At 42.0% G+C, this 25,834-nt stretch overlaps 1 protein-coding gene and 1 long non-coding RNA gene across 3 annotated transcripts in view; one reads left to right on the plus strand and one right to left on the minus strand.

The window, feature by feature from the left end:
* Positions 1–25,834, minus strand: part of LOC133648616 (coiled-coil domain-containing protein 85C-B-like) — a 106,602-nt gene that overhangs the window by 3,574 nt on the left and 77,194 nt on the right. For both annotated transcript variants that reach the window (XM_062044881.1, XM_062044882.1), the window contains one exon: positions 25,580–25,681. In XM_062044881.1, the coding sequence (XP_061900865.1) occupies positions 25,580–25,681 (102 nt within the window). The remainder of the gene's footprint in view (positions 1–25,579; positions 25,682–25,834) is intronic.
* LOC133648619 (uncharacterized) lies at positions 1,337–12,429 on the plus strand. The gene is made up of 2 exons (XR_009825898.1): positions 1,337–1,664; positions 10,633–12,429. It is a non-coding gene; the product is annotated as an uncharacterized LOC133648619 (long non-coding RNA).

Genomic DNA, 25,834 nt, shown 5'->3' on the forward strand with positions numbered 1-25,834 from the left:
TTGTCTGCTTGTAAAACCAGCAAATGACACGACGTGACAACGCGCAGTCATGCCCGTTAAAAATAAAAAACAAAAAACATGGGGAACCGGTACTTTTCAAACAGAGTATACTACCGTTTTTGATTCATTAGTTGGTAGAAGTATAGTACTAGTATAGTAATAGAAGACATTACTATACTAGTACCGGTATACCGTACAACCCTAATCTCAACACAGTCCTGTTATCCAGTTTATTTTTGAAATTTGTATGTCTTTATTTTTTGAATATTTTTATGTCAATCACAGTACTGTGCTTTGCTCAATAACATGTTATTAGCATAAATACAACGTGGCTATATTTAATGTATTTTGTAATTCTATGCTAAAAACTCACTCCTGTTACTTTCAGTCCTGTAAGTCAAATGATTCATCAAGTCAATAAAGTTGCCTGAAATGCACTAATCACAGTCAGGTTACTTCTAGACCTCCACCCCAGATCCCACCTCACTCCTACCCACTTCTCTAAAGTGGGCTGGCTCAAGGTGGAGGACAGAGTAAAACAACTTGCACTGAGCCTAGTCTATAAAATCCACTACACCTCCCTGATACCGAAGTACATGTCAAACTACTTCCTTAACGACCGCCATAACCACAACACCAGGGGGAGCTCCACCAACCACGTTAAACCCAGATTCCAAACTAACAAAGGTCTTAACTCATTCTCTTTCTATGCTACATCAATGTGGAATGCGCTCCCAACAGGTATAAAAGAAAGGGCATCTCTATCCTCCTTCAAAACCGCAATAAAAGTTCACCTCCAGGCAGCTACAACCCTAAACTAACACCCTCCCAGGATTGCTAATAATCAAATGTAAACAATCAAATGCAGATACTTTTTCTTATGCCTTTGTAGTAGAATTTCTGACCTTTGACCTATAGTTCATGTCTGTCAAAAATGTATGCTCATTTTGATTTATCTTCCTCTTCTGTGGGACAAAAGTGAATTTTAAGTCGTGCCAACCTGTCTACAGAATGTGTTGACTGTCTAAAGGATTCGAGTTGTTATGGAACAGATAGGGAAAAGATAAAAGACATTGACGCATTAGATAACAATGACGCACAACAGACAACAGACATATAACATATGGACTTTCACAATGTTATGTCAGACCCACTCGACATCCGTTGCTTTCGGTCTCCCCTAGAGGGGGGGGGGTTACCCACATATGCGGTCCTCTCCAAGGTTTCTCATAGTCATTCACCGACGTCCCACTGGGGTGAGTTTTTCCTTGCCCGTATGTGGGCTCTGTACCAAGGATGTCGTTGTGGCTTGTACAGCCCTTTGAGACACTTGTGATTTAGGGCTATATAAATAAACATTGATTGATTGATTGATTGAAAAAATGGCAGAAGACCGGAACTCGAGAGTGATTTTGGCTTGTGTGTGTCTTGTTTGCTCCGGAGTGACATGTGGTCTGTCTGCACGGCCAACTCAATTCAACCTGCACTTCTGATAATGGGTAAATAAATTTGTTGTACTAAACTACTTTTGTTGCCTGTTTAAGCTTCGGACAATCCACTACACAAATTGGCGTCACGAACAGGATGGTTTAGAAGCTACAGGTCGACAGCCGCTCCCGCTCTCTCTGTCAGTCAGACAGTGTGCTGCACGCGCGCATAACAAGGTAAGCAGTTTGCTTAAAGTGTAAACATGTTCTGCCTGGAGAGAGCCGGATCGATAAGACTAATTGCTGAATCTATTTTTGATAAAAGATAGGTTTAGTCAGGTTCTCCAAAAACAACCTGGACTGGGGTAAATTATGGTTGGATTGAGTTGTTTTATATGTGATCATTTGTCTGTGTGTTTGTTGAAAACTTGTGATTTCTTGTTTTTAACATAAGGGGATTGTTGATAGAATTTTGGTGGTTTGGAGTGTAGAAGCATAGACTATGTGAGACGAAAAATTTCTCTTAACCTCTTCATCCTCTGTCGTTGTTGGCAGAGGATGCTTCTTTCTGCAAGTGCATCAGAATTAGCCAGAGTTGGATACAGCTAAATTTAAGGCAGGGTTTTGCTAACTGATGTGACATTTGGCCCATACAAATTTATGAAGTCTATGAATGTGCGACATATCTCTCTATGTGGAAACTGCAGCGTTGGAAAAGCCTCATTTTGGGTGACCGTTTGGTGACTCCGGTAAAGGAGATCAACTGAGCTGTATTTGTCACGACGTTCTGTTTAATTGGCTGCAGTATAGATGGATATTGATCGGGCTGCATATGGTAGAGCTTTGGTGAAGCTTTGGTGAAACTGTATGGAACTGACCAAAACATGATGACTGTAGAGCATTGGGTGATTATCAGTGACTCTATGGTGCTTTTATGCTGTTGCCGTGTATTGGTCAGGGAGTAAAACCAGGGGCTGCTCCGCTGAACGGGTTAATCGCCGTCGTATGAGTAATGATGGGACCTGTGTTTGTTAATGAGACGGCCGATTCCACAAAAGCACGCTTGCATTAGTTGTTTATATTGGTCCGGACCATGGGGCGTGGGTTGTGGGATAAAAATGTGTGTTTTTTAAATTTATATATATATATCTGCATAATTCAATAACTTTGGTGTAGCACCTGGTTTCTTATCTGGTTTAATTCCCCCCTTCCTTCCCCCCCCCCTCTCGCAACCTCCCTTCACGCTTTTTCTCACAGCCCCGCTATCTGTAAAAGTTTGGAAATTGTCTAAAATGTGTGTGCGTGTGAGAAAGTAGACAAAGTTTATGTACAGAAAACATATGAGTGTATGATCTATCCATTTAATTATCTTATTCCGCTCTCGGAGGTTGGATCGCGGGGGCAGCAGCCTAAGCAGGGAAGTCCAGAATACCCTCCTTAAACTTGACTATTTGTCCATCTAAGAGTGAATGATAAATGTTGTTCTTATTATTAAGGTTCTGATATGATACAGCTGTGCTTCTGGATGAGAAAAATAGTTGTCTATTGCATTTACTTTTAACTGTGCTGGTAAATTCTCTGTGTGAGTGACTGTGTGACGCATATAAAGAAAGAAAAAGAAAAAAAAAAGGAGTCTAAGCTGGAAGACATTTTGAGATAAGAGTGTGTGCGTGTGGCGAGGCTGTGTGAGTGTCAGCTGTACGAGGCGTGGGCCGAAGAGGTGTGACAATGTTAGGATAGCATTGTGTTAGCATAGCATTGAGCTAGGTTAGCATTGTGTTAGCATAGCATTGGGCTAGGTTAGCAAAAGTTTGCTTACTGAGGCATAGTAAGGCTAAGTCAGCATCTAGCTTGGCATTACTAAGTGTGGTTGAACAGTTATTCTCGGTCTGTAGAGTGTGCTAGTAGTAGGTGCTTGCTAAGTCCAGTAAAATAATAGATATATGGAAAATTACACGTTTAAATATCAATAAATAAATACGGATTGTGGGACATTGAAACATTGTTTAATTCATCATTCATTTATATGTCTAGTATACTTTTTTTGGTACAGCCTTGTTGCTTATCTGATCCATCCAGTTTCTGTGTGGAAGTTGAGACAAACACACACGCACGAACATCATAGATTAAGACACATTGTAACTTTGAATTAATAGTTATACAACAAATAAATTAATAATATTGAATTTAAATTTGATAAAGATAAATTGATCATACATTGACATTTTTATTTTTTTTTAGGAATAAACACACAATAAAATAAAAGTTAAATTTATATTATAATACATCTAAGGGCATCTGTGAAACATAGAGTCTGAAGAAGTACAGATAAGAGCCACTCAGCGCCATTGTCAAAACAAAACGTAGAGAAGCGTTAAACAAATTCTAATCAGAAGGAAGACAGACCAAAATATGAGAATTCAAGTAAACAGACAGCAAGTAAACCAGAAATAATAATGTAAATAAATAACAAAGAAAGCAAATTTCTATGTGACATTGGTGCATGTAGAATTACAAATAGAGAATAAAACTAAATGGAAATAACTGTCTGCAAGATGAGCATGACGTCATGAATTGTGCTCGGGTTAGTAATAGATAGATAGATAGACAGATAAAACGTTATTGATTCCTTCAGGAGAGTTCCCTCAGGAAGAAGAAGTAAAAAGTAAACAGTAACTAATAAGGGTATAAATGGAAACAGAATAGAAAAATATTACAAGGAGAATAAAAATAGAACAGTAAAATAAGAGAAACTAGGCATTAACGACCATGATATAAAAAAGTATTGCACTGTTATTGTTTTGCATTCCCTGTCATCCTAGCCCCCCCAAAGAGGAGTTGTACAGTGTAATGATGTATGAGACAAAGGATTTTTTATAGGCTAAACCAGTAGTTCTCAAAGGAGGGTATGGTGTTTCCGCCCGGACAAAAAAGGGAGGTACTTGAAGGTATGCCAAGGGGTACCTGAGATTTTAAATATTTTAAAATAGCGACAATTCAAAATCCTTTATAAATATAATTATAGAAGAATAATTCTTCAACAAAATAAATATTTAGAATTAAGTTCACGAGCCCAGATGGATCTTTATTACAATATCCAAAGAAGGTTGATGATTGATTATATGTATAGAAATCTTTATTATAATTTAATCACTTGTTTAATTTTTAAAACGTTTTAGTTATTCTTATATTTTTTGTCCAAATAAGTCAAGTAAAACCACAACAAATGAGCAATATGGTGCACTGTTATACAATCTAATAAATCAGAAAATGATGACATTATGCTGTATTTTATTTCTTTATTTTACTGAAAAAAAAAGGTGGAAAACCACTGCCCTAAATCATATCTAAAGCTAAAATTATTTTATAAGACTGATTATTTTGTATTATTGTGTTTGTATTGTGAGAGAAGGAGAGAAAGTGAGAGAGAGAGGAAGAGAGAGCAGGTGAAAAAACAGATTGAGGGTGAAGAGGATGGTTTGATAAAATATGGGAAAAGGATGTTTATAACCTTACGTTATGTGAATGGTTTCTAGGAGAACAGAAAATAGAAACATTGTGTGAAGTGTAAGGAAGAGATGGATACAGGATGTTGTGTGTAAAGGAAAACGAAAGTGAAGAAAAGATGAGAAAGTGACAAATGAAGGTATTCGTAAATGGTATGCTGTTGATTGTTGTTAGCTGCAAGTTTGTTTAATTGTTTGTTTGTTTAGTTGTTTAAGTGAAATGGGAAGAAATCAATAGGAATAATTACATGCAAAATGGAATAAAACTATGAGTGCGATAGATAATGAATGAATAAATGAAATAAGTTTATTTTGGTCATATAATCAACCATCAACCAATTTGTGTGAGCAGTTTAACAGTAAATTAGACATATTAACAATCATACACATTTACACACAGAACAAAAAAGAAAAAGAATGACCGAAAAAAGAATAGGCGGAAGCCAAAGCTTATATTGGCCTATGATATACATTTACTGAACATTAAATTACCTGGAACATCAACGTTAAAAGATGAAAGTAATTGTTACTATATTTTATAATGTTGAGAAAACTTTACTTTTCAAGGGTCTCCAAAACCATAACAAAAAACTACATGTGTTCAGCTCATCACTGAGGATGGTACATCATTTAACTCCTAAAACTGAAATACATTTGTGTTTTTATTTTTATTTTACTTGACTTATTTTAAAAATCAATATCCCCCGTAAATGATAGTTTTCTCCTCATAATGTAAACAAGCTAAGAATACAAACTGGAAGGCTGTTGTTCTTTACTCGGAAACATAATTGCAATTGTCTTAAAATTAAATTATCTGAACATTTAACACATTATGACTTAAAAAATGGATTGATATGATCATAACAATAATGCTTTGTGTAATATTGAGATGAGCCTTTTAAGTTTAAGTATTGGGTCTATATTTCTTCTATAAACATTTCCCCAAACTTCAAAACAATGTTACATATGGAAAAATAAATGAATAATATAACATGTGCAGACATTGCTTATTCAGCATGTGTTTTACTTTATACCGAATAGCAATGGATTTGGATATTTTTCTTTAATATGTTCAATATGCGGCTTACAACATATTAATGATCAATTACTATTCTCAAGAATGTAGTTCATATACTCTGTCAATTTCCACTTGATTCAACTTTAATTTGTGTTTCACAATTTGACTTTGCACCCTGGACAGGTCGCCACCTCATCACAGGGCCAACACAGATAGATAGACAGACAACATTCACACACTAGGGCAAATTTAGTCTTATTAATTTCTACATATTGAGATCTATTACTTAAAATAACTACTTAACCACTGTTGTGAAACACCTTTCTAATTTATGGGAGTATTGGGATAGGATTGAGGAAGATGTCTGCTGTGGTGGTGGTTAGTTTGGAAATTAATTTAATAAAAGTAACTTTAAAGTGCAGTCTGACATTTTAGTTTGGAGTAATTTATAGTTTTATTTAGACATTGCAGTACACCATACTTCTGGATGTTGAGCTAGAAGAGGATAATGGCATGACAGAATAAAGTTAGAATTAAAGTTGGGGTGCCAGTGATTGTCACACACACACTGGGTGTGGTGGAATTTGTCCTCTGCATTTGGCCCATCCCCCGTGATTGCCCCTGGGAGGTGGGGGAATCATGTTTGGTGATTTGGCTCCCAAGTTTTTTATGGTCTTTGGTATGACTCGACCGGGGTTTTGAGCTTGCGACCTGCCGATCTCAGGGCGGACACTCTAACCACTAGGCCACTGAGATAAAGGAGGCAAACCAAATCTCAACAGCTTTCAGTTAGCTACAGATTTTGAGAGTATAATGCGAATAACTATAACTTTACAACTGTTTGCTGTGAATAGTGTTGAATAATAATTACAAATAACAGCCTACATTAATAAATAGAATAAGAGCCGATATGTAAAGTGTTAAAAAGAGGAGAAGTGTGATTAGGGCTGGCGCTTAGAGCATGGCCTTGTGTGTTTGTTGTGACTAGGTTGGATAACCAGTCGGAGACGGGCAAGGCAAGGCGGGGCAGCTTTGTTTGTGTGGCGTTTTTCATGCAACAAAGTGAAATGAAAGAAAATAAAAGCAAAATTAAAATGCAGACAATAAGAATAAACACAGTGCGGACGTTAAAAGTTAAAAGGTTAAAAGATTTAGCTGAAAGATAAGGAGAAACGTGAATAAAAACATTCTTTTGTTTTGGAGAATATCACGTACAGCGGGAGGTCAGAGTGCAAGCATGACAGCTTGCTCGCGCCTACTGATAGACAAATGATAGTTTAAATTAACTTATAGATAATCTTTAAGTGAATTAAAAGGGTACTTAAATACACATGAAGTAGTACGTATAATCTTTGAATTAAGGTTTTTGATTAGCAATTAATGGGATAGTTAAGACTGTAATTTTAAAACGTGATATGCAAAATTGAACTAACCAAGAGGATATGAAAACGATGGGTGTAAATGTTTTGAGTTCCAAATTCTGGAGGAAAAAACCTCAACAAAACGTAAAACCATATAGACGGACTTGGGTGGTAGCCACGGTTGTGCTAGGTCAAGCGAGGGTGGAAAGGATATGCAGCCGGGGGACTGCCAGCTTCTCTGAACAAGACAAGCTCCAAGGTGTAGCCAGAACATGCTCACAAAAAATACAGGTGTGACAGCAGGACGAACAGCAGGATACAAACAGACCCCTGCTGGACATAAGTGTCAACGGACAATGTTCAACGCAATCTTTGAAGCATTCCTTTGTGGTCAACCTGCACACACCTTGTAATGACCTGCTTACGAACTGTGCCCTGACAATTCAATACTGCACAGAAGGAACTTCCTGATGTTGCCTGACAGCACGACATCAGCTGACAACTACTGGGGACGCCTCCCAGGAACGAGTGGAAGACGGGGACTGCTCCAACTGTCCTAGCACTGGCTGACGGAGGTGCGTCCGTGTGTCCTGCCACCCAAACCGCCAAAGTGTATGATCACCAATTAGACGACTCATAATAGGAGCCTTTTGACTCTTATATATGGTGGGACTCAAGGTATGGCCGCTCATGTGAACTATCCTTAGAACAATTAGAATGGTATAAGATGGACAACTAATGACCCACATTGTTCCTTTGCTCTCTGTCCTGCCTACGAAACCAAAAATGTAGGTCAAATGATAAAACAGGGCGTGGCTGCCGCTGATTGAACCGATACGCAAATACCACATTTTCAATTATTTCGGTTGTCTGTTAAAAACATAGCTATTGGTTGCAATTTGGACATTCCTGCTGTAGGCTACAAGGAGCTAGCAGCTACACAACAGCTGAGCTAAAACAAAATTCAAGCATATCAAATAATTGTAGTTGCTTATTACATACACAAAGTCGCAGAGAGACAGAAGTCTGTAGAAAGTGTTCAGTAACAAACGTGTCCGCATTATTAAACTTTCTACCACAGGAAATATACTGAACAAATACAGCAGTTACTGTCAGACTCTAATCCGGATTACCGTGTCTATCAGAGACATGGTTAAAACCCACAACACCTTTCGTTCTAATTAATGTCCCGGGGGACAAGATTACAGAAAAGACAGATCGAGTGACAAAGGGGGAGGAATTATGATTTATGAAAGGGAAAACATTAAAAGTAGATCAATTTGAGTATGTTGAAATTAAAATTACATTTTCCTCAGAAATGTATTTCAAGGTAATTGTAGTATACCGACCGACCACAGCTAAAGACATTTTTCTTGATTCATTTTCAGACATCCTCAAACAGCATAGTATGAAAGAAGTAACGTCATGGAGGACGTTAATCTGGACTGGTTAAATAAAACACGTAGAAAGAAACTTAAGGATATTATAAACGGCTTCTACATGATACAAATGATAAGCAGCTCTACTAGAATTACAATTGGATGACAAAAAGCAAAGAGAACATCTGTAAATACACAAATACAAAACCAGAAAGAAGACTGCTAAAATAAAAATACCATTGGATTCTAATAAAGACATGAGGACTCAGCTCTCATAAGAGCAATTATAACAGGTCTAAATACAAATCGTATGATTTTAAAGTTTGGAGGAACAAAAGTTACAATGTTTATGCGGAAGTCTAAGGCTGACTTTCACTTAGAATTAATCAAAGCTGCAAAAGGGAACAATAGAGAGTTATGGAAAACCAGATACAAACTTACGGAAAGAGAGCAAACAAGAAACAACACTATAACATTAAATATCAATGGCGCTACTATCGCAGACAGTCTGGACATAAGTAATAATTTTAATGAACATTTCATCCAGTCTGTACAAACCCTGAATAAAAAATCCCTCAAAATCAGTGCAAATAATTGTCATTTATTCAGGATGGACTAATTTTAGAATTAACAAATGAAACAAAGTTAAACAAAATCTTCACTGCATTATCAGACTCACGATCTAAAGATATATATATGTATATGGGTTGGACACTATCTTCCTAAAAACATATAAGGATTGTATTATTGCTCGTATAACAACGATTGATAAATAAATCAATAACGGAAAACACTTTCCCTACCACGTCGAGAAACTGCTACTATAATTAAATCCATAAAGCAGGAAATAAAGAAGACCAGAACATGTACAGACCAATTAGCCTTCTCCACGTTATAACAAAAGGAATAGAAAAATTGAAGTTAAAAGGTGGCTTTGGAGCAATCAAGGCTGCTCAGACGGTCACTAAGAGGGGCATTATGTTGACACATCAATTTAATGAGTATTATATTTATCCATTAGAGCATTTTTGTTGTAAATTGTGAGGTATGGCTGTTAAAAGCTTGGTTGTTGTTACGAATGATGACAGATGTGAACAAGAGCATGTATTGTCTTTGTGTGATGATGTAAATAAGGTGTGGTTGTATTGTATATTAAGAATGTGTCCATGAAGGGGCATTTTAGGATTTCTCTTAATCTGATTACATGCTACAGTATGATTATTTTTGATTAATTATTGACTATTATGAATGTATATATTTATTATGATTAATTAGTGTCATAATTTTATTGCTTCATTTGTGGATCCCCTTAATTTAGGTAGCCAGGGACTACAGATGGAAAGTAGCTATTTAGATATAATCTAGTACAGAACATATCTGTTTCTGAACTTAATGTTTCTGTGCATTGTCCCATCATAGATAGACTAAATTAAATACAACTATTTAGTGAATTATTGAGGCCACAATAATTCACTAGGTGTTGTAAAATATCAAAGTACTATTGCAAAAGCGAACAGTGACCTCAAACATGACCTGTCCTCCGCCTCTGTTCTTGCTGCGCTTGACTATCAGCTGCCTTTTCTTTTTCTTGGATGTTTCTGAAACTACTAATACTACTACTACTACTACTATTACTATTACTACGACTAACACTGTCCCTGTGAGAGGGACAGAGGGGGGAGGTCAGTTTGGATTGGGTCAAGTTTGAGCGTGTTGAGGTTTTACTTAATCAATATGATCAATCCGGTACAAGGATAAAGGAACGTAATGATTTAGATTGACAATTGCAGTGGTTGGCGGAAGCAACCCCACCCTCAAAGGAGGGTGCCAATTCAGTAATTAAATGTTTTGTGAATTATCTAATATCCCGACATGGTTTCCCCAAAAAGATTAGGTCAAACAACGGCACCTATTTTAAGAAAACAGGTTAATCTTCTTCAGTCACAAGATCAGCACTTCTCAGGACCAGCAGCTTCCTAGGAAGGTGGAAAGACCATGAGACCAAAATGGTAAGTTTGCAAAATGTAGAATTTGTGTGCCAGTTCCTCTGTGCAGATTTGAGGATGAAAACAGCCACTCCAGATTCCCTTGCACTCGCTAAGAGGGGCACGGTCAAAGCCGATCCAGGACCAACACCCGATACCTGACTGGAAGGAACCGAGAGGAGAGACAACACCTTGCCAGCGATGACGAGAACAACTAAGGTTGCCAGCCAATGGGTCCACCGGGACTCCAGCAGCTGTGGAAAGAAGTGTCGGGAGTGCCGAAGCAGCGAGGAGGCCTGAAGCAAGCCGAGGACCTGGACCAAAGCCCCATGCCCCATACTCTGCCCCAGCCTTCCCCAAAGCCCCCACAGCTTTTTCGGCCAGCATGCACATGCCATTGCACAGTCTGCCCAATGGACTGAACCACACCCCAAGAAGAGACAGAGACAGACTGTTTGAGTGGATCTCTTTCTTCACCAGGGCAGCCGAAAGCCCAACGAGGTGTCGGCAGGCCATCAGCCTGAGGCACCACCGAGCCATCTATACGAGCACTAATCGAACATGGACTCATACGAAATTCAGTTGTGTGTTCAAAATCAATTGATAATTAACAATATTGGTAACTACATTCATTGCAAAAGCCGGGAAAAATATTTTTGCAAATGTCTTACAGTCATAAGTCTATATACATTCATCTATTTATGTTCAATGATGTTCATGATCAAAGTATGTGTTATTCCTTTACTAAATCAAAGGGTAGGCCACTAATTGTGTTCTGTGAGATGGTTTTACTGCAGGCTGGTAACAGCGATCGCTCTGAAGGAGGGTCATAGACGGAATTTTTGCCTCGTATAAAAACATTGAGGTTTTTGCCTCTATCTGCGGTAGAGATTTAATTTAGTGGTCTATATCAGAAATTGTTTTGGTCCAGGGTCTTAAGACCCTGAAAGGCGGGTATGTAGTAGAATTTCTGACCTTTGACCTATAGTTCATGTCTGTCAAAAATGTATGCTCATTTTGATTTCTCTTCCTCTTCTGTGGGACAAAAGTGAATTTTAAGTCGTGCCAACCTGTCTACAGAATGTGTTGACTGTCTAAAGGATTCGAGTTGTTATGGAACAGATAGGGAAAAGATAGAAGACTGACGCATTAGATAACAAACAATGACGCACAACTGCTGGTGTTGGTCCAATGTGTTCCATCAAGTCCAGAGTCAATGCAGCTGTGTACCAAGAGATTTTAGAGCACTACATGCTGTTGAAAAGCTCTATGGAGATGATGATTTCATTTTCCAGCATGATCCAGCAGTGCCAAAACCACCAGTAACTGGTGTACTGACCATGGCATTACTGTCCTCGATTGGCCTGCCAACTCCCCTGACCTGAACCCCATAGAGAATTTGTGGGGTATTGTGAAGAAGAAGCTGAAAGACACCAGACCCAATTATTCAAATGAGCTAAAGGCCGCTATTGAAGCATCCTGGGCATCCATAACACCTCAGCAATGCCACAGGCTGATTGCCTCCATGCCACGCCGCATTGATGCAGTAATCCATGCAAAAGGATTCCCAACCAAGTACTGAGTGCATTAATTGACATTTTCAAATGTTTGATTTTGTTTTGCTGTTATAAATCTTTATTTTTTACTTGGTCTGAGGAAATATTCTAATTTTTTGAGATGGGATTTTTGAGTTTTCTTAAGCTGTATGCCATAATCAGCAATATTAAAATAATAAAAGGCTTGCAATATTTCAGTTGATGTGTAATGAATCCAGAATGTATGACATCTCCATGTTTTTAGTTGCATTACAGAAAATAAAAGGACTTTATCACAATATTCAAATTTTCTGAGACAGTCCTGTAGAATGTGAGATATAACAGGATAATGCATACGTTTATCTTTTTTTTTTTTTTTCAAAACGCTTACAAAAAAGTGGAACCCCATTTTTATGACTTGATGGGGTCCCCATTTTGAAAATTCCTAGCGCTGATCAACAGATTGTATTATTCTCCAGTGCAATAACAGTACTGAAATTAAGGCTAAAAGGGCATTAATGGGAGCTTTAAAAAAAAAAGAAGAAACTAAATAGTTACTTTTCACAGTAACGCATTACTTTTTGGTGTAAGTAACTGAGTTAGTAACTGAGTTACTTTTGAAATAAAGTAACTAGTAACTGTAACTAGTTACTGGTTTTCAGTAACTAACCCAACACTGATCATAGCACAGTCCTGTTACATGAATTATTTGTTTTAATTGTATTTCTTTATTTAGAATATAATGTTGTTGTTGAATAACAGTCACATGCAGGCAGCATAAATACTGTGCCATGTGGGTATATTTTCACTAAACACTCACTCCTGTTACTTTCAGTCCCGTTACCTCAATATCAATGTTCAGGTTCGGAATTTTGAGATTGACGAATACATTTCAATATGTGAATTAAAATAAACAATAAAATCATAGCACAGTCCTGTTATATAAATTATTTTTTTAAAATTGCATTTCTTTATTTTGTTAATTAAAAAAAAGTCTGATAATGTTAACATGCAGTCAACATAAACACTGTGCCATGTGGGTATATGTTCATGTATCTGCTAAAAACTCACTCCTGTTAAAGTACCAATGATAGTCACACACACACTAGGTGTGGTGAAATTATCCTCTGCATCTGACCCATCCCGTTGTTCACCCCCTGGGAGCTGAGAGGAGCAGTGAGCAGCAGCGGTGGCCGCGCTCGGGAATTATATTTGGTGATTTAACCCCCAATTCCAGCCCTTGATGCTGAGTGCCAAGCAGGGAGGTAATGGGTCCCATTTTTATAGTCTTTGGTATGACTTGGCTCAGGGTTTGAACTCACGACCTACCGATCTCAGGGCAGACACTCTAACCACAAGGCCACTGAGCAGGATCGCTACTTTCAGTCCTGTTCCCTCGGTATTAATGTTCAGTTTAGGAACCTTGAGATTGACAAATACATCTTTTCAGCAGTTCTTTAGATATTTTCACATTTTGGTTCGGCATGGTTCAATTTCTTAACCTGAGGGTTCCAGGTTTGAGTCCTGCTTACAGCCACTTTTCCCCTATGTTATGAATGAAAAAGACATGAATTTAGTTTATTTTGAGAGTTATGAGCAAATGGCCGGGATTAGGATGTTTTCTTTCCTTCAGAAGTGTTCCGTTATTGCAGAGGCCAGGTGACTTGTACTGTAATCACACGTATCCCCTCACCAATCGCAACACGCTGGAAGGTCACGGAATCAAAAGAAAGTTGCACAGCATGTGGACTTTGAAGTCGACTACAAGAGAGAATATGCAAATGAGCTTTTCCTGCATGTCTTGAAGGCATTCTGTTGAAAACGTACACATTCCCGCTTTGTTCTGCTTACAAAGCCTCATGCAGACGTTGCCGCCTTTCTCTCCTGGCAGGAGGACTGCACTCCCGTGGAGAGAGGATGTGTGGCGGCCAAAACAGGGAAAATCAGACATGAACGCTTTCCTTCGACTTCCTGCTTCGTGTGCGTGTCACACAGACTCAGGAGACAAAGGCTGGGCTGACGGATCAGGACGCCGCCATCCCTCACGTCGTCACAGCTTGACCTCACGCTCGAATGAACGCACTCAAGCGTCGTGACGATCAATCAGCTTCCATCGCCACGCAGCTGAGTCATCGGTGTTGTTAGCCAGATTATTCTGCGGCCGCCTTGGCGTCGCTTTGACCTGACACAAACTTCCTGTGAGCGTCCCTCGATGCTTCCTCGGCATAAGCACAAACGATGGGATGACAACAAAGATTCCTCAGTTGCATTGTGGGAAATGATGCGTTGTGGCTCGGAAGTAAAAACATGCTCATCAAAAGTCGAATCCAACAAAACCAGGACAGTGTGGAGTCAGGTTTACAATTGGGGTACATGTGTTGATATTTAGGGCAACCACCTAAAGAAACTAGTTTCAGAATATAAAGAAACATGAAAATGTTAGAGTCTTGCATGTGGGCCGATAACAATATTAATCCGATATGATTGCAGCAGGAATCATATATACCCTTCCTATTTAGTTGTCTTAATGTTAGAAAATGTTTGATCTAATGAAATTATTTAAACGGGAAACAATGGTCGGTATGAAAAACACTAAACTACAGTATGTATTGATAACATCTGAAATGGATGTATGTAGTCTTGGGTGGGAATTGTTTGTTTGGTGACACCTAGTGACCACAATAAGTTTTGTATACAACCATTGCGTTATGATTTGTTTTGTATCAGGCTTTATGTTGTTGATTTCATTGAAGGGGTGGTCTGATACAACTGTTTCACTTCCGATAAGATACCAATATTTAAGCCTTGAGTGTTGGCCAATACCGATATTAATCCGATAACATATCAGCACAACTCATAGTACATACTTCTATTATTTGTAGTGTGGAATTTTACAAAAGGTAGCCCTAAAAAACAGTAACTATTAATATTAAAGAACTATATGTTTAAACTGATGTTGTTGTTGTTGTGCTGGGACTCTTCACCCGTGAGCGTACTCCGGTTAGGGAATAAGGACACCGTTTTAAATTTTTAACTTCTTCTTTATATATTGCTTTGTAGCAGCAGCAGCTAAAAAACACTCACATACACACACTGTTCAACACATTGCCCGAAGGACCCCGGAAAGTAAACATAGCTGCCCGGTAAACTGCCTGACTCAAAACAGACGTAACTTAAAGGTGCATGACTACAATAATAGCTTGTTTACGTCAACAATAATATAGTCAATTATATTCAACAATTATCATATTAAATAGGGAACTTTCTCTTAATCTTCTGACAAAGGGAATTTATAACAGCCGCCCCCTAAATAGCATGGCAATTTTGAAACAAACATAAATTCCCACAACAGTCCTTTAAACAGGATTATCCTCAGGAAGAGCTGACAGCTGGACCAGCCGAGCAACTGGTCTCACGTAAGTCTTCTCTCCAACTTTGACTTCAGCAGTCCGTATACATCCATCATCACTTGCATTTAACTGCACCACCCTGCCCATTGGCCAGTGAGTACGTGGAAGCTGAGGATCAACAATCATCACAACTGCGTCCAGGGGGATATGATCTGTGTGTTGGCGCCATCTCTGGCGGGTTTGAAGAGAGGGCAAGTAGTTTCTGATGAACTGTGTCCAGAAGTGGTCGGCCATCATCTGGCAATGACGCCAGCGCCTCCTGGTGAGGGTGTCAGGAGCATAGGCAACTTGTGGAAGAGAGGCATCCTGCCGCCCCATCAACAACATGCTGGGCGTCACTGGGTCTGGATCGGCCACATCCGAGGATACATATCCTAAAGGCTTGGCATTGAGGATGCCTTCCACTTCGATGAGGTGTGTGAGCAGAACCTCTTCTTGGAGCACTTGTGCACCTATGACCACTTGCAGGGATTTCTTGACTGATTGAATCTCACGCTCCCAGACACCACCAAAGTGGGGAGATGCTGGTGGGTTAAGACGGAACTTAATCTGGTTTTCTGCAAGCCGCTCCTGCAACTGTGATTCCATTGCTGCAAAGGCCTCCTTCAGCTCTTTATCTGCTCCTCGGAAGTTATTCCCCTGATCAGAAAGGACCTCAAAGGGAGTGCCTCTCCGTGCGATGAACCGTCTCAGTGCGAGGAGGAAAGCATCTGTGTCGAGGCTGGTGAGTAGATCCAGATGTATACATCTCGTCGTGAGACATTTGAAAATGATACCCCAGCGCTTTTCACTTCGCCTCCCAGCCTTGACCATGTACGGCCCAAAGCAGTCCACTCCTGTTGAGAAGAATGGAGGCTTGAGCAGCCGCAGACGGGCTGAGGGCAGGTCTGCCATCCTCGGCACCACTGGCTTCCCTCTCCACTTCATGCAACCAGTGCAAGCTCTCTGATACTTCTTGATAGCCTGCCTTCCTCGCAGAACCCAGTAGTAGCGCCTCATCTCTGCAAACACCCTATCAGGTCCAGGGTGGTGTAGCTGAGCATCCATCTCTTTAATGAGGAGTGTGGTGACTGTATGACGGGGATCCAACAGTATTGGGTGAATGTCAGTGGGGCTAGAGCTCTCTAAACGGCGCAGGCGTCCTCCAACCCGTATAAGACCCAATGTCGGGTCTAATTCTGGGGCGAGCGTACTCAGCCTGCTGCTGGGTGGCACAGGCTTGCCGGCTCTGAGGCATCTGATTTCTTCAGAGAAGCAGTCTGTTTGGCTGGTTTTGAGCAGGTGGACTTCAGCATCTCTTAGGTCACACAGAGGTGAAGCAGGGTCGGCTGCCGCCCCATGAAGAGACTGTTGCGTGGCCTTGACCAACTCTCTCCAGCTGCTGGGTGAGATCTGGTATCTTGGGTGGTGAGCTGGTCTGTGTGAGAGCACAAAAAACACTGTGTTTCAACTCACCACGGTCCTCTGGCTCTGTGATGCTAGGACAGGATGGCCATTCATCCGGTGGACGGCGAAGGAAGGCTGGTCCCTGGATCCAACGATTTGGCGCAGCCAGCTCAGCTAACGTCTTGCCACGGGTGAGATCGTCGGCCGGATTGTTAGCTGTATCCACATACCTCCAGGTGTGTGAGGCAGTCAGCTCCTGTATCTCAGAAACCCTTGTTCCCACGAAAACCTTGAACCTGCACGACTGAGATGTCAGTCAGGTGAGAACTGTTGTAGAGTCAGTCCATAAGAAGGTCTGGGCAATACACAAGTTGAGCTCTTTGTGAAGGAGGGAGGACAGCTGGGCTCCTGTCAGCACTGCACAGAGCTCCAACCGTGGCATTGACTGCTGGCGTTTTGGGGCCACTCTAGACCTTGCCATCACAAATGAGACATAGACAGTGTCATTAGTTCTTGTGATGAGATATGCCACTGACCCGTAGGCTTGCTCAGAGGAGTCACAGAAGACGTGGAGAGTGTACTCTGTGGTGTCAGTAGCAAGCTCCAATGGTGCATAGGTTCGAGGGATGGAGATGTTGGCCAGTTCGGGGAGTTCTCTCTCCCAGATGGACCAGGCCTGGAGGATGTCAGGAGGGAGATTCGGGTCGTCCCAGCTCCTCTTCTTTGCCCACAGTCTCTGGACAAGAATCTTGGCCCGTGTAGTGTACGGGATAATGATCACGATCGGATCATACTGGCGGGCGAGTACCTTATAGATGTACCGCATAGTAGGGGTCTCACTCTCTGGGGGCTTTGGCTTGAAACCAAGCCGATCAGATGGACAATACCACCGCAGACCAAGGGCCGGCTCCTGTGGATCGTTGCATTTCTCGGCCAGCCACAGCTCTGTGCTTTCAGATCGGGCACTGGAAGGCAAGTGGGAGACAACACATGAGAAGTTACTTGCCCACTGTCGAATCTCATATCCTCCTGAGGCCAGACATTGTCGCATCTTGTCCACCAGGAGCTTGGCTGACTCAGTCGTTGACAGGCTCTGCAGACAGTTGTCCACGTAGAAAGACTGTTCGATGGACTGCAGGATGTCTTCATTTCCTGCAGCACATTCTTTGACATGTTTTTGCAGGGCAAATGTTGCACAACACGGGCTGCTTGTGGTACCAAATGGCAAGACCTGCCATTGGTATACGTCAGGCTGTTTCTCCCTTTGCAGGTTTCTCCAAACAAACCTCAGCAACGGCTGGTCCTCCGGTAGAAGCCGAACTTGGTGGAACATGGCTCGGATATCTCCACTGATGGCGACAGCGTGCTGGCGGAACCGCAGGAGGACCCCGATGAGAGATGGGCCGAGGGTTGGACCTGGGAGAAGCTGCTCATTGAGAGAGAGACCACCATGATTAAAGGAGCAGTCAAAGACAAGGCGATGTTTGCCATTATGATGGACGAGGTGATGAGGTATGAACCATGACTCTCTGGAGCTGTTTCCCTCTCCCTCCTGGAGCTTTGTGACACACCCACCATCTATAAGCTTCTGGATCTCTGCTTCATATATTTTAGCTTTGACAGTGTCTTTAAGCAGTCGTCTCTCTGTACTGCGTAGCTTTGGCATCACTGCTTCAACATCTGCTTTTAGTGGTGGTGCACCTTTTATCTGGAGCAGGGGTGTAGTGTAGCGAAGTGTGTCACCAACCTTCACTCTCTTAGTGCGTGCTTCCAAGACGCTCACCGCTTCCTGGTCCAGGCGAGACCGCACTGCTAGCCGCTTGCTACGGAATGGGAGCACATCAAGCTGCCAGAGGCGTTCGACTTGTTGGTAGATGTCATCTGGTGTAGGCTTGAAGGCGGTGTAGTAGCATGATGCAGCGGGGGACTGGGAACCATCTGGGCCTTGGAGCGTCCAGCCGAGTGCTGTATGGATAGCTACGGGTCCTCCCTTTGGGCCAAACCTCACAGGTTCCGTAGCAGTGATCAGGTGAGTGTAATCTGCACCAAGGAGCAGCAGTGGTTGCACCTTATTAAAGCTCTGCAGTTGTAATCCTCTCAGGTGATGGTAGCGTCTCTGGAGCGCTGCTATTGGATAGGATTGCTCTGTCAGGGTGAGTCAACCTGCTGTGTAGGCCCTCTCAACCAAATGCTGCTGTGATGGTGATGCTGGAGAAGCTACATGAAAGTCAACTGATGCTCCAGTGAGGTGAACCACTTCCTGACGAACAGTCCGCAGGGTGAGGGACTCTGCTCTGCCCCTGAGCTTCAGGTCTCGAACTGCAGCTGGGAGTATTATGGTGCGTTCAGCTCCATCATCGAGGATTGCATAGGTCTGCAGTGATCTGGTCCCATGACTGATGATGATTGGCACCACCTCGAGGTATACTTTCCCTCCCTGCATCGAGTTAGCCGCTGAGGTGCAGTCTTTGGGTGTGATGAGGAAGATTTGGGGGCCCGGCCTGGTGATGTCATGCAGCACTCTCAGGGGGATGTCCTGACACTCACTGCAAGGTTTCTTTAACGTGCAGCTCTTTTCATCGTGGTTAGTTCGGCCACAGTTACGACAGCGCTTTCCGCCTGCTATCCACTTCTCAATTTCCTGTGTTGAGCGTTGAATAATGTCTGGACACCGCGACAAGTAGTGCTCTGTACTCTTGCAGAAGAGACACATCCTTTTAAACTTTTGTTGCTTGGCTGCTGGCCGAGTCGTTTCGGCTGATTTGGGCTGGTCTGCGCCGTGATACACAGAAACAGGCCGAGTCCGAGGCCGGGGAGAAGGAACAGGTCTGTCTCGATTGGCAGGCGGTGCTCCTTCAGCTCGATGGCGCTGTGCCATTTTTGCGGACAGTCTCTGAGCTTCTGCCTTCACCTTGAGCCACTCTGCGAGGTCTCTGAGGTTGTATGGATTTAGGCTGCTGGAGCTGAGGCGCCCCTGAACCTGCAGATGCTCCACAAAATGGTCTCTCATGTGTCTAGGGAGTTTGCTAAGTAGCCGGTCAACATGGCCAGTAGACATCACTTCCATCCCATTAGGCCCTTCCAATGAGGTTAGCATTCCCACCAGCAAGTCAACGTTGAGGGCGAAGCTCTGGAAAGCTTTGGGGTCTCCTGATTTGACATCAGGAGAGTTCAGGATGGCTGCAATCTCACTTTGTGCCAACTGATGTGGCTGCCCGTACTGTCTCTGCAAAGCCTGCATGGCGGCGGTGTAGGGCTGTACATAATGTCTGTGTGACTGAGCTATTAGCTTAGCTTCATCCAGGATCAAGTGTTCCATAAGCACACGGTATTTGTAATGTTCAGAAAGTTCAGTGTGTGGATTGAGCAGGTGATCTAACGCCATTTTTAAATCAGCAAACTCTCTCTCACTGTCATGCACCAACTTAGGCAGTTCAGGTATTGGAACAGGCTGTCTGGGGGACTGGGTAGTGTAAGGTACCTGCAGTGGCGTATACTGAGACTGGGGGCTGTACTGAACCTGTTGAGTTGATGGGGGCTGTTGCAGAGTGAAACCAGCAGGGGGAGACACCAGTTGATATGCTGGCTGAGTTGATGGCGGATACACAGGCTGGTAGAGTTGCAGCTGTTGGTTCTGCGTTGGCAGTGGTGACTGGTGTAATGGCTGTGTAGCGATGGTTGATGGAGGCTGATAGACAGTCCCCAGGGGAGTGGCAGCGCTATAGGACGATGGATTGATAACTGGCTGAGTGCCAGCCGCAACAGGTAGCTGTGGTGCAGAATATGGCGCTGTTGCTATCTGTGGGGGTTGATAGGCTGGTTGTGCAAACAGTGGAGCGTGTTGCTGCACGGGCTGTGCAGACGGGAGTGGGGTGTATTGCCACACTGGCTGTGCGGACGGAAGTGGGGTGTATTGCTGCACTGGTGCTGGATTTACTGGTGTTGTCTGCATGGGCAGGTATTGCAGTTGTGCAGCTGGTGGCACTCTGTCCTGTACATTGTTAATCATCACTGTGGTAGGCTGGTTAGACAGGTAGCCTGATGTAACTGATGTCTGTGGGCTGGCATAACTCGCTACTTGTGAAGCTTGAGGTGTAGGCTGCAGCATCGAAACATTCAGCGTAGTGAGGGGAGGCGGTGCCCATGCCGATGTCACAGTTGAGGGCAGAGACTGCGTCAGTGTGTAGTTCTCCTGTCTACCACCTGGTGTAGGAGTCTTTGCTGCTTGAAGCTCTAGTGTTGTAGAGATGTTATGTGGCAGTGTAGACAGGTGTGGCTCATGCTGAAGCAGCCTAGATGATCCAAGATGGAGGCTGGATGGCTGTGACAGAGGGGTGCTGTGAACTACTGGACAGTTTAGCCAGGGTGATTGATATGTTGGGACGCTCATATTGAGATTAGCTGGTGGCCGTAGGACAGGAGAACCCTGCCTGCTTTGATAGCTCCGCCTCGCGGGCGCCGCCGATGGTTGGCTCATATGGCGTGTTAGCTGGCTGGGCAAGTCTCTAGCATGTATCGCCATGTTCCACTCGCTCACCTTGTCGGCCGCTCCCGCCGAAAATGGACGATCGGGGATAGCGTGCGCTCCATGCGGCTGGTCCTCCATGCACACAGACTCGGTCTGTAGGCGGAGTGACTGCAGCCGCTGGGCGCCGACGCTCTCTCCTCGGTCCTCCGCGCGGGCACCGTGAGGAATGAGGGACTGTGGGAGGCTAACCTGGTAGCTTTCTAGACGAGTTGGAAGCTGTCGCTGTCTTGCTCCGAGTGCGCCGCCGTCTGCCGCTGTTGTTAGCGCTGCGTCCATTTCTCTGTCGCGAGTGAAGATAATCCGGCTCGAAGGACCAATATTAAAGAACTATATATTTAAACTGATGTTGTTGTTGTTGTGCTGGGACTCTTCACCTGTGAGCGTACTCCGGTTAGGGAATAAGGACACCGTTTTACGTTATTAACTTCTTCTTTATATATTGCTTTGTAGCAGCAGCAGCTAAAAAACACTCTCACATACACACACTGTTCAACACATTGCCCGAAGGACCCCGGAAAGTAAACATAGCTGCCCGGTAAACTGCCTGACTCAAAACAGACGTAACTTAAAGGTGCATGACTACAATAATAGCTTGTTTACGTCAACAATTATATAGTCAATTATATTCAACAATTATCATATTAAATAGGGAACTTTCTCTTAATCTTCTGACAAAGGGAATTTATAACAATTAAGATGGATTTATGCTTTTATAGTGGAACGGTAATTAGTAGGGGTGTGTATCTCTACTTTAAATGGCGATTCGATATTAATCTCGATACATGGGTCACGATACGATCCACTAACAATACTTTTTAGAACATTACGATTCGATGTGATTTAATGGGATACAATTCAATGCAAGCTGATGCAGATAGAAGCTTTGCATGGTGAAAAGCAAATTCAGAACAATGTTTATTTTTTAAACAGACACATACAAAACAGGTGGTGCCTGCATTAATTATGAGCAAATAGTAGAAGGATCAACTTCAAGGCATTGCAAACCATTAACTTAAAGAAAAGAAGATTTGGAAAAGCTAGCTGGTATTTACTGTTGTTTGCTCAGGTAGAAACAAGTAGATACAGAGAAAAGCATCTCTCAAGTAGAGATGTTACAACCTGCTGAGTGGGCTTGTGGTTAGAGTGCCCGCCCTGAGACTGGAAGGTCGTGAGTTCAAACCCTGGCCGAGTCATACGAAGGACTATAAAAATGGGACCCATTACCTCCCTGCTTGGCACTCAGCATCAAGGGTTGGAATTGGGGGTTAAATCACCAAAAATGATTCCCGGGCGTGGCCACCGCTGCTGCTCACAGCTCCCCTCACCTCCCAGCGGGTGAACAAGGGGATGGGTCAAATGCAGAAGATAATTTCATCACACCTAGTGTGTGTGTGTGACTATCGTTGGGACTTTAACTTGAACTTTATAAACCCAGCAGTCTAGTGGAAGATACAATTAAGTGCCACCACGTAAACTAAACAGCAGCTTCTCAGGCAAATCATATAGTTGATGTAGATGCCCATATCGGCTGTTCAGATTTACTTTACAAAAGAGAAGTGTAGGATCAAGATTTTTGGAGCTCTTTGTTCAGTGGATCAGATGTTTGATGAAGCTCTGTGTATATCTACCACCACTACTGTTTTCTGTTTATTTGTTACTGACTGTGGCAGGACACCTCTGCCTCTGTTTCACTTTATGTTGCTGGTAAATAATATGGTTGTAGTAGTAGGATAAAGTTAAATTATTTAGTATGCACTAATTAAAGGGGCAGAGCTTTAAGAGACATTTTAGCTTTTATATTTTTATAAGATATATTTTTTGTAAGAACCACAATTAATAAATATATTTCAGTGAATAACTTATTGTTCAAATCTATATATAAATATGTACATAAGGTGTTGTAATTATATTGTAAAATGGATGGATGGATGGATGGATGGACGTTTAAAACAAAACTGTTATTATTAATTAGTAAGTATACATTTTTTGAGCCTTTGTAGAGAAAATCATATCATTGTAGTAAATTATGCAAATTACTCGATGATGTCATGGTGACCACGCCCATGGCCACGCCCTTACCGCCACAGGGGGAGGGGGGGCTCTATGCATGCCATCAAAACCTGAGATTGATTTTTTCTTAGTGCAACTGTGACCTTCCTTAAGCAGCTGGAAAACAATTACGCACACTCTCCTTCCCAGACATGGGAGGGGGTCAAAGGTGAGGCCGGATTGTGGAAGATGATTACGTCCGTGGTGGGATTCACTTCCAACAAGCTCCAAGGGGCTCCGAGAAGAGAGTAAAGGAAGGGCATTTAATTTGACGTCCCGGTTTGTCTTATCCTTGGCATGCAATAGGAGCTCGCTCGAACGCTTCCTGCTTGTGTGCAGGTATAATAAACACGTACGAGCAGGGAGGAAATTGAATTAGACTTTATTTGATTACGCAGCAGCTCGTCTCTGAGCGCGCCATCAATCTGGTGTCCATTAACACCCTCAGGGGCAAAATTACAACCTGAACCAGCATCCTGCTACACACGTTGTATTTTTTAGGACTACTGTGCTCTGCCTTTCGTTGGATGGAAGGACATTCCGCTGACTCTGCTCTTTTTGTTTGTTGCAACTCTCTCAAAATAAACATACATCTCTGTCTTTTGAACTCTAAATCTGATAAAATACACATTTAACTATACTTGGCATCTCAGTCAATTTTATTTATGTACAACGTTACTAAACTACAAATCAATGTGAAGACTGGAAGTGACAGGAGTAAGTTTTTAGCATGATCTGATTAACAACAATACTAACATATTGTAAATTTAATGAAATAAGCTTTATAGAAAGGTGTTATTGTCTTTACTTTAGTTACTTGCTATAAGACATTTTCACTTCTATGATCTATTGTCAAAATATCATGTTGGGACACAAAATCGGATTGGATCTTAGGCCAAAAATATTAATTGAGACATTCATAGCAAATACTTTCTTTTTTTTTTTTAAGAAAAAGCTATGCAAAAAGGAATATAAAACAAGCAACTTTAGCCAAAGAGCAAAAATAGTAAACATTTTGGCGCTATAGGATCAAAATTATCTCACACTTCGGAATGTTTCCCTTTTCTTGGTTGCATTCAGTCCTCTGACTTCTTTTAGTGCAAGCTGTCACAGATAGTACTCCATCCAACCATCCATTTTCTACCGCTTGTACTTCTCGGTGTTGCGGGGGGAGGAGGGCTGGAACCTATCCCAGCTGCTTTCGGGCGAAAGACAGGGTACAGCCTGGACAAGTCGGCTTCTCATGGCAGGGCCAACACAGATAGCACCATAAATAAATAGACACAATTTCACTTAGCATATGGGATTGGTATCGGTATCGGCCGATCTCACTCACAGATGATCGGTATCAGAATCGACAGCATAAATACCTGATCGGAACTTCCATAGCTAAAAGCGTTGCCGCACTGTATGGATGTTAATGTCTTACCTGACATATTAATGTACTTGCTAATTTCCACTCCTTAGCTGGTTAGTATCTGCTTTTGCGGTTTGAAAAGTACAAAGCTTTAAGAACATTTAAAGCTAGCTTAGCGCTGCGGTTAGCATGTTCTCCCTCCTTGTGTGTCCGGGTTAGATCTGCATTTGCATCAGCCGTCTGTATTACCGGTACTTTATTTAACATACGTAGATAAGCGATATTTTCAGCATTACTCCTTGTGTTTTATAATGCATTGATGCTTCAGTATCATTTGACCTATCACTACTGAGCACATTACAGTGATTCAACAAAAAAAAAATATATATATACAACCAAATATATACAATTTCACAACTGGAAATTGTAATGTATCAGGTTGTATTTGTATGCATGTTCGAAATAAACACAAACCATAAACAACCCCAAAATAATTGAGGAATCAAGACTATGCTGAAAGTTGAGCCCCCAATCATTGTTGAAATATCATCCACAGAAAAAATTACTTTTGGCCTGCAGAGGATGTAAAAGAACATGTGAGCTGTGGACCATTCTACATATTGAGTGAGCGTACTGACCAAGTGCATGGCGTCCTGGCGTTGTGGCAAGGAGGACAGCTGAGATTCAGAGTGATAAAGGCTCATTCCTTTCCTCAGGGCTCGCAGGTCACCTGGGTTACACTGGGAAAATAAACAAACATGTGAGACTTGTTGACTACAAAATATGAATATATGTTACATAAACACAAGATCAGAATGAACCCGCAGCCCAAATAAAGATGCAAACAACATAATGATAATTTTGATGCCATGCTTTTGAAAGAAGAAGATATG

The sequence above is a fragment of the Entelurus aequoreus genome, linkage group LG04, assembly GCF_033978785.1.
Source record: "Entelurus aequoreus isolate RoL-2023_Sb linkage group LG04, RoL_Eaeq_v1.1, whole genome shotgun sequence".
Taxonomy (NCBI): domain Eukaryota; kingdom Metazoa; phylum Chordata; class Actinopteri; order Syngnathiformes; family Syngnathidae; genus Entelurus; species Entelurus aequoreus.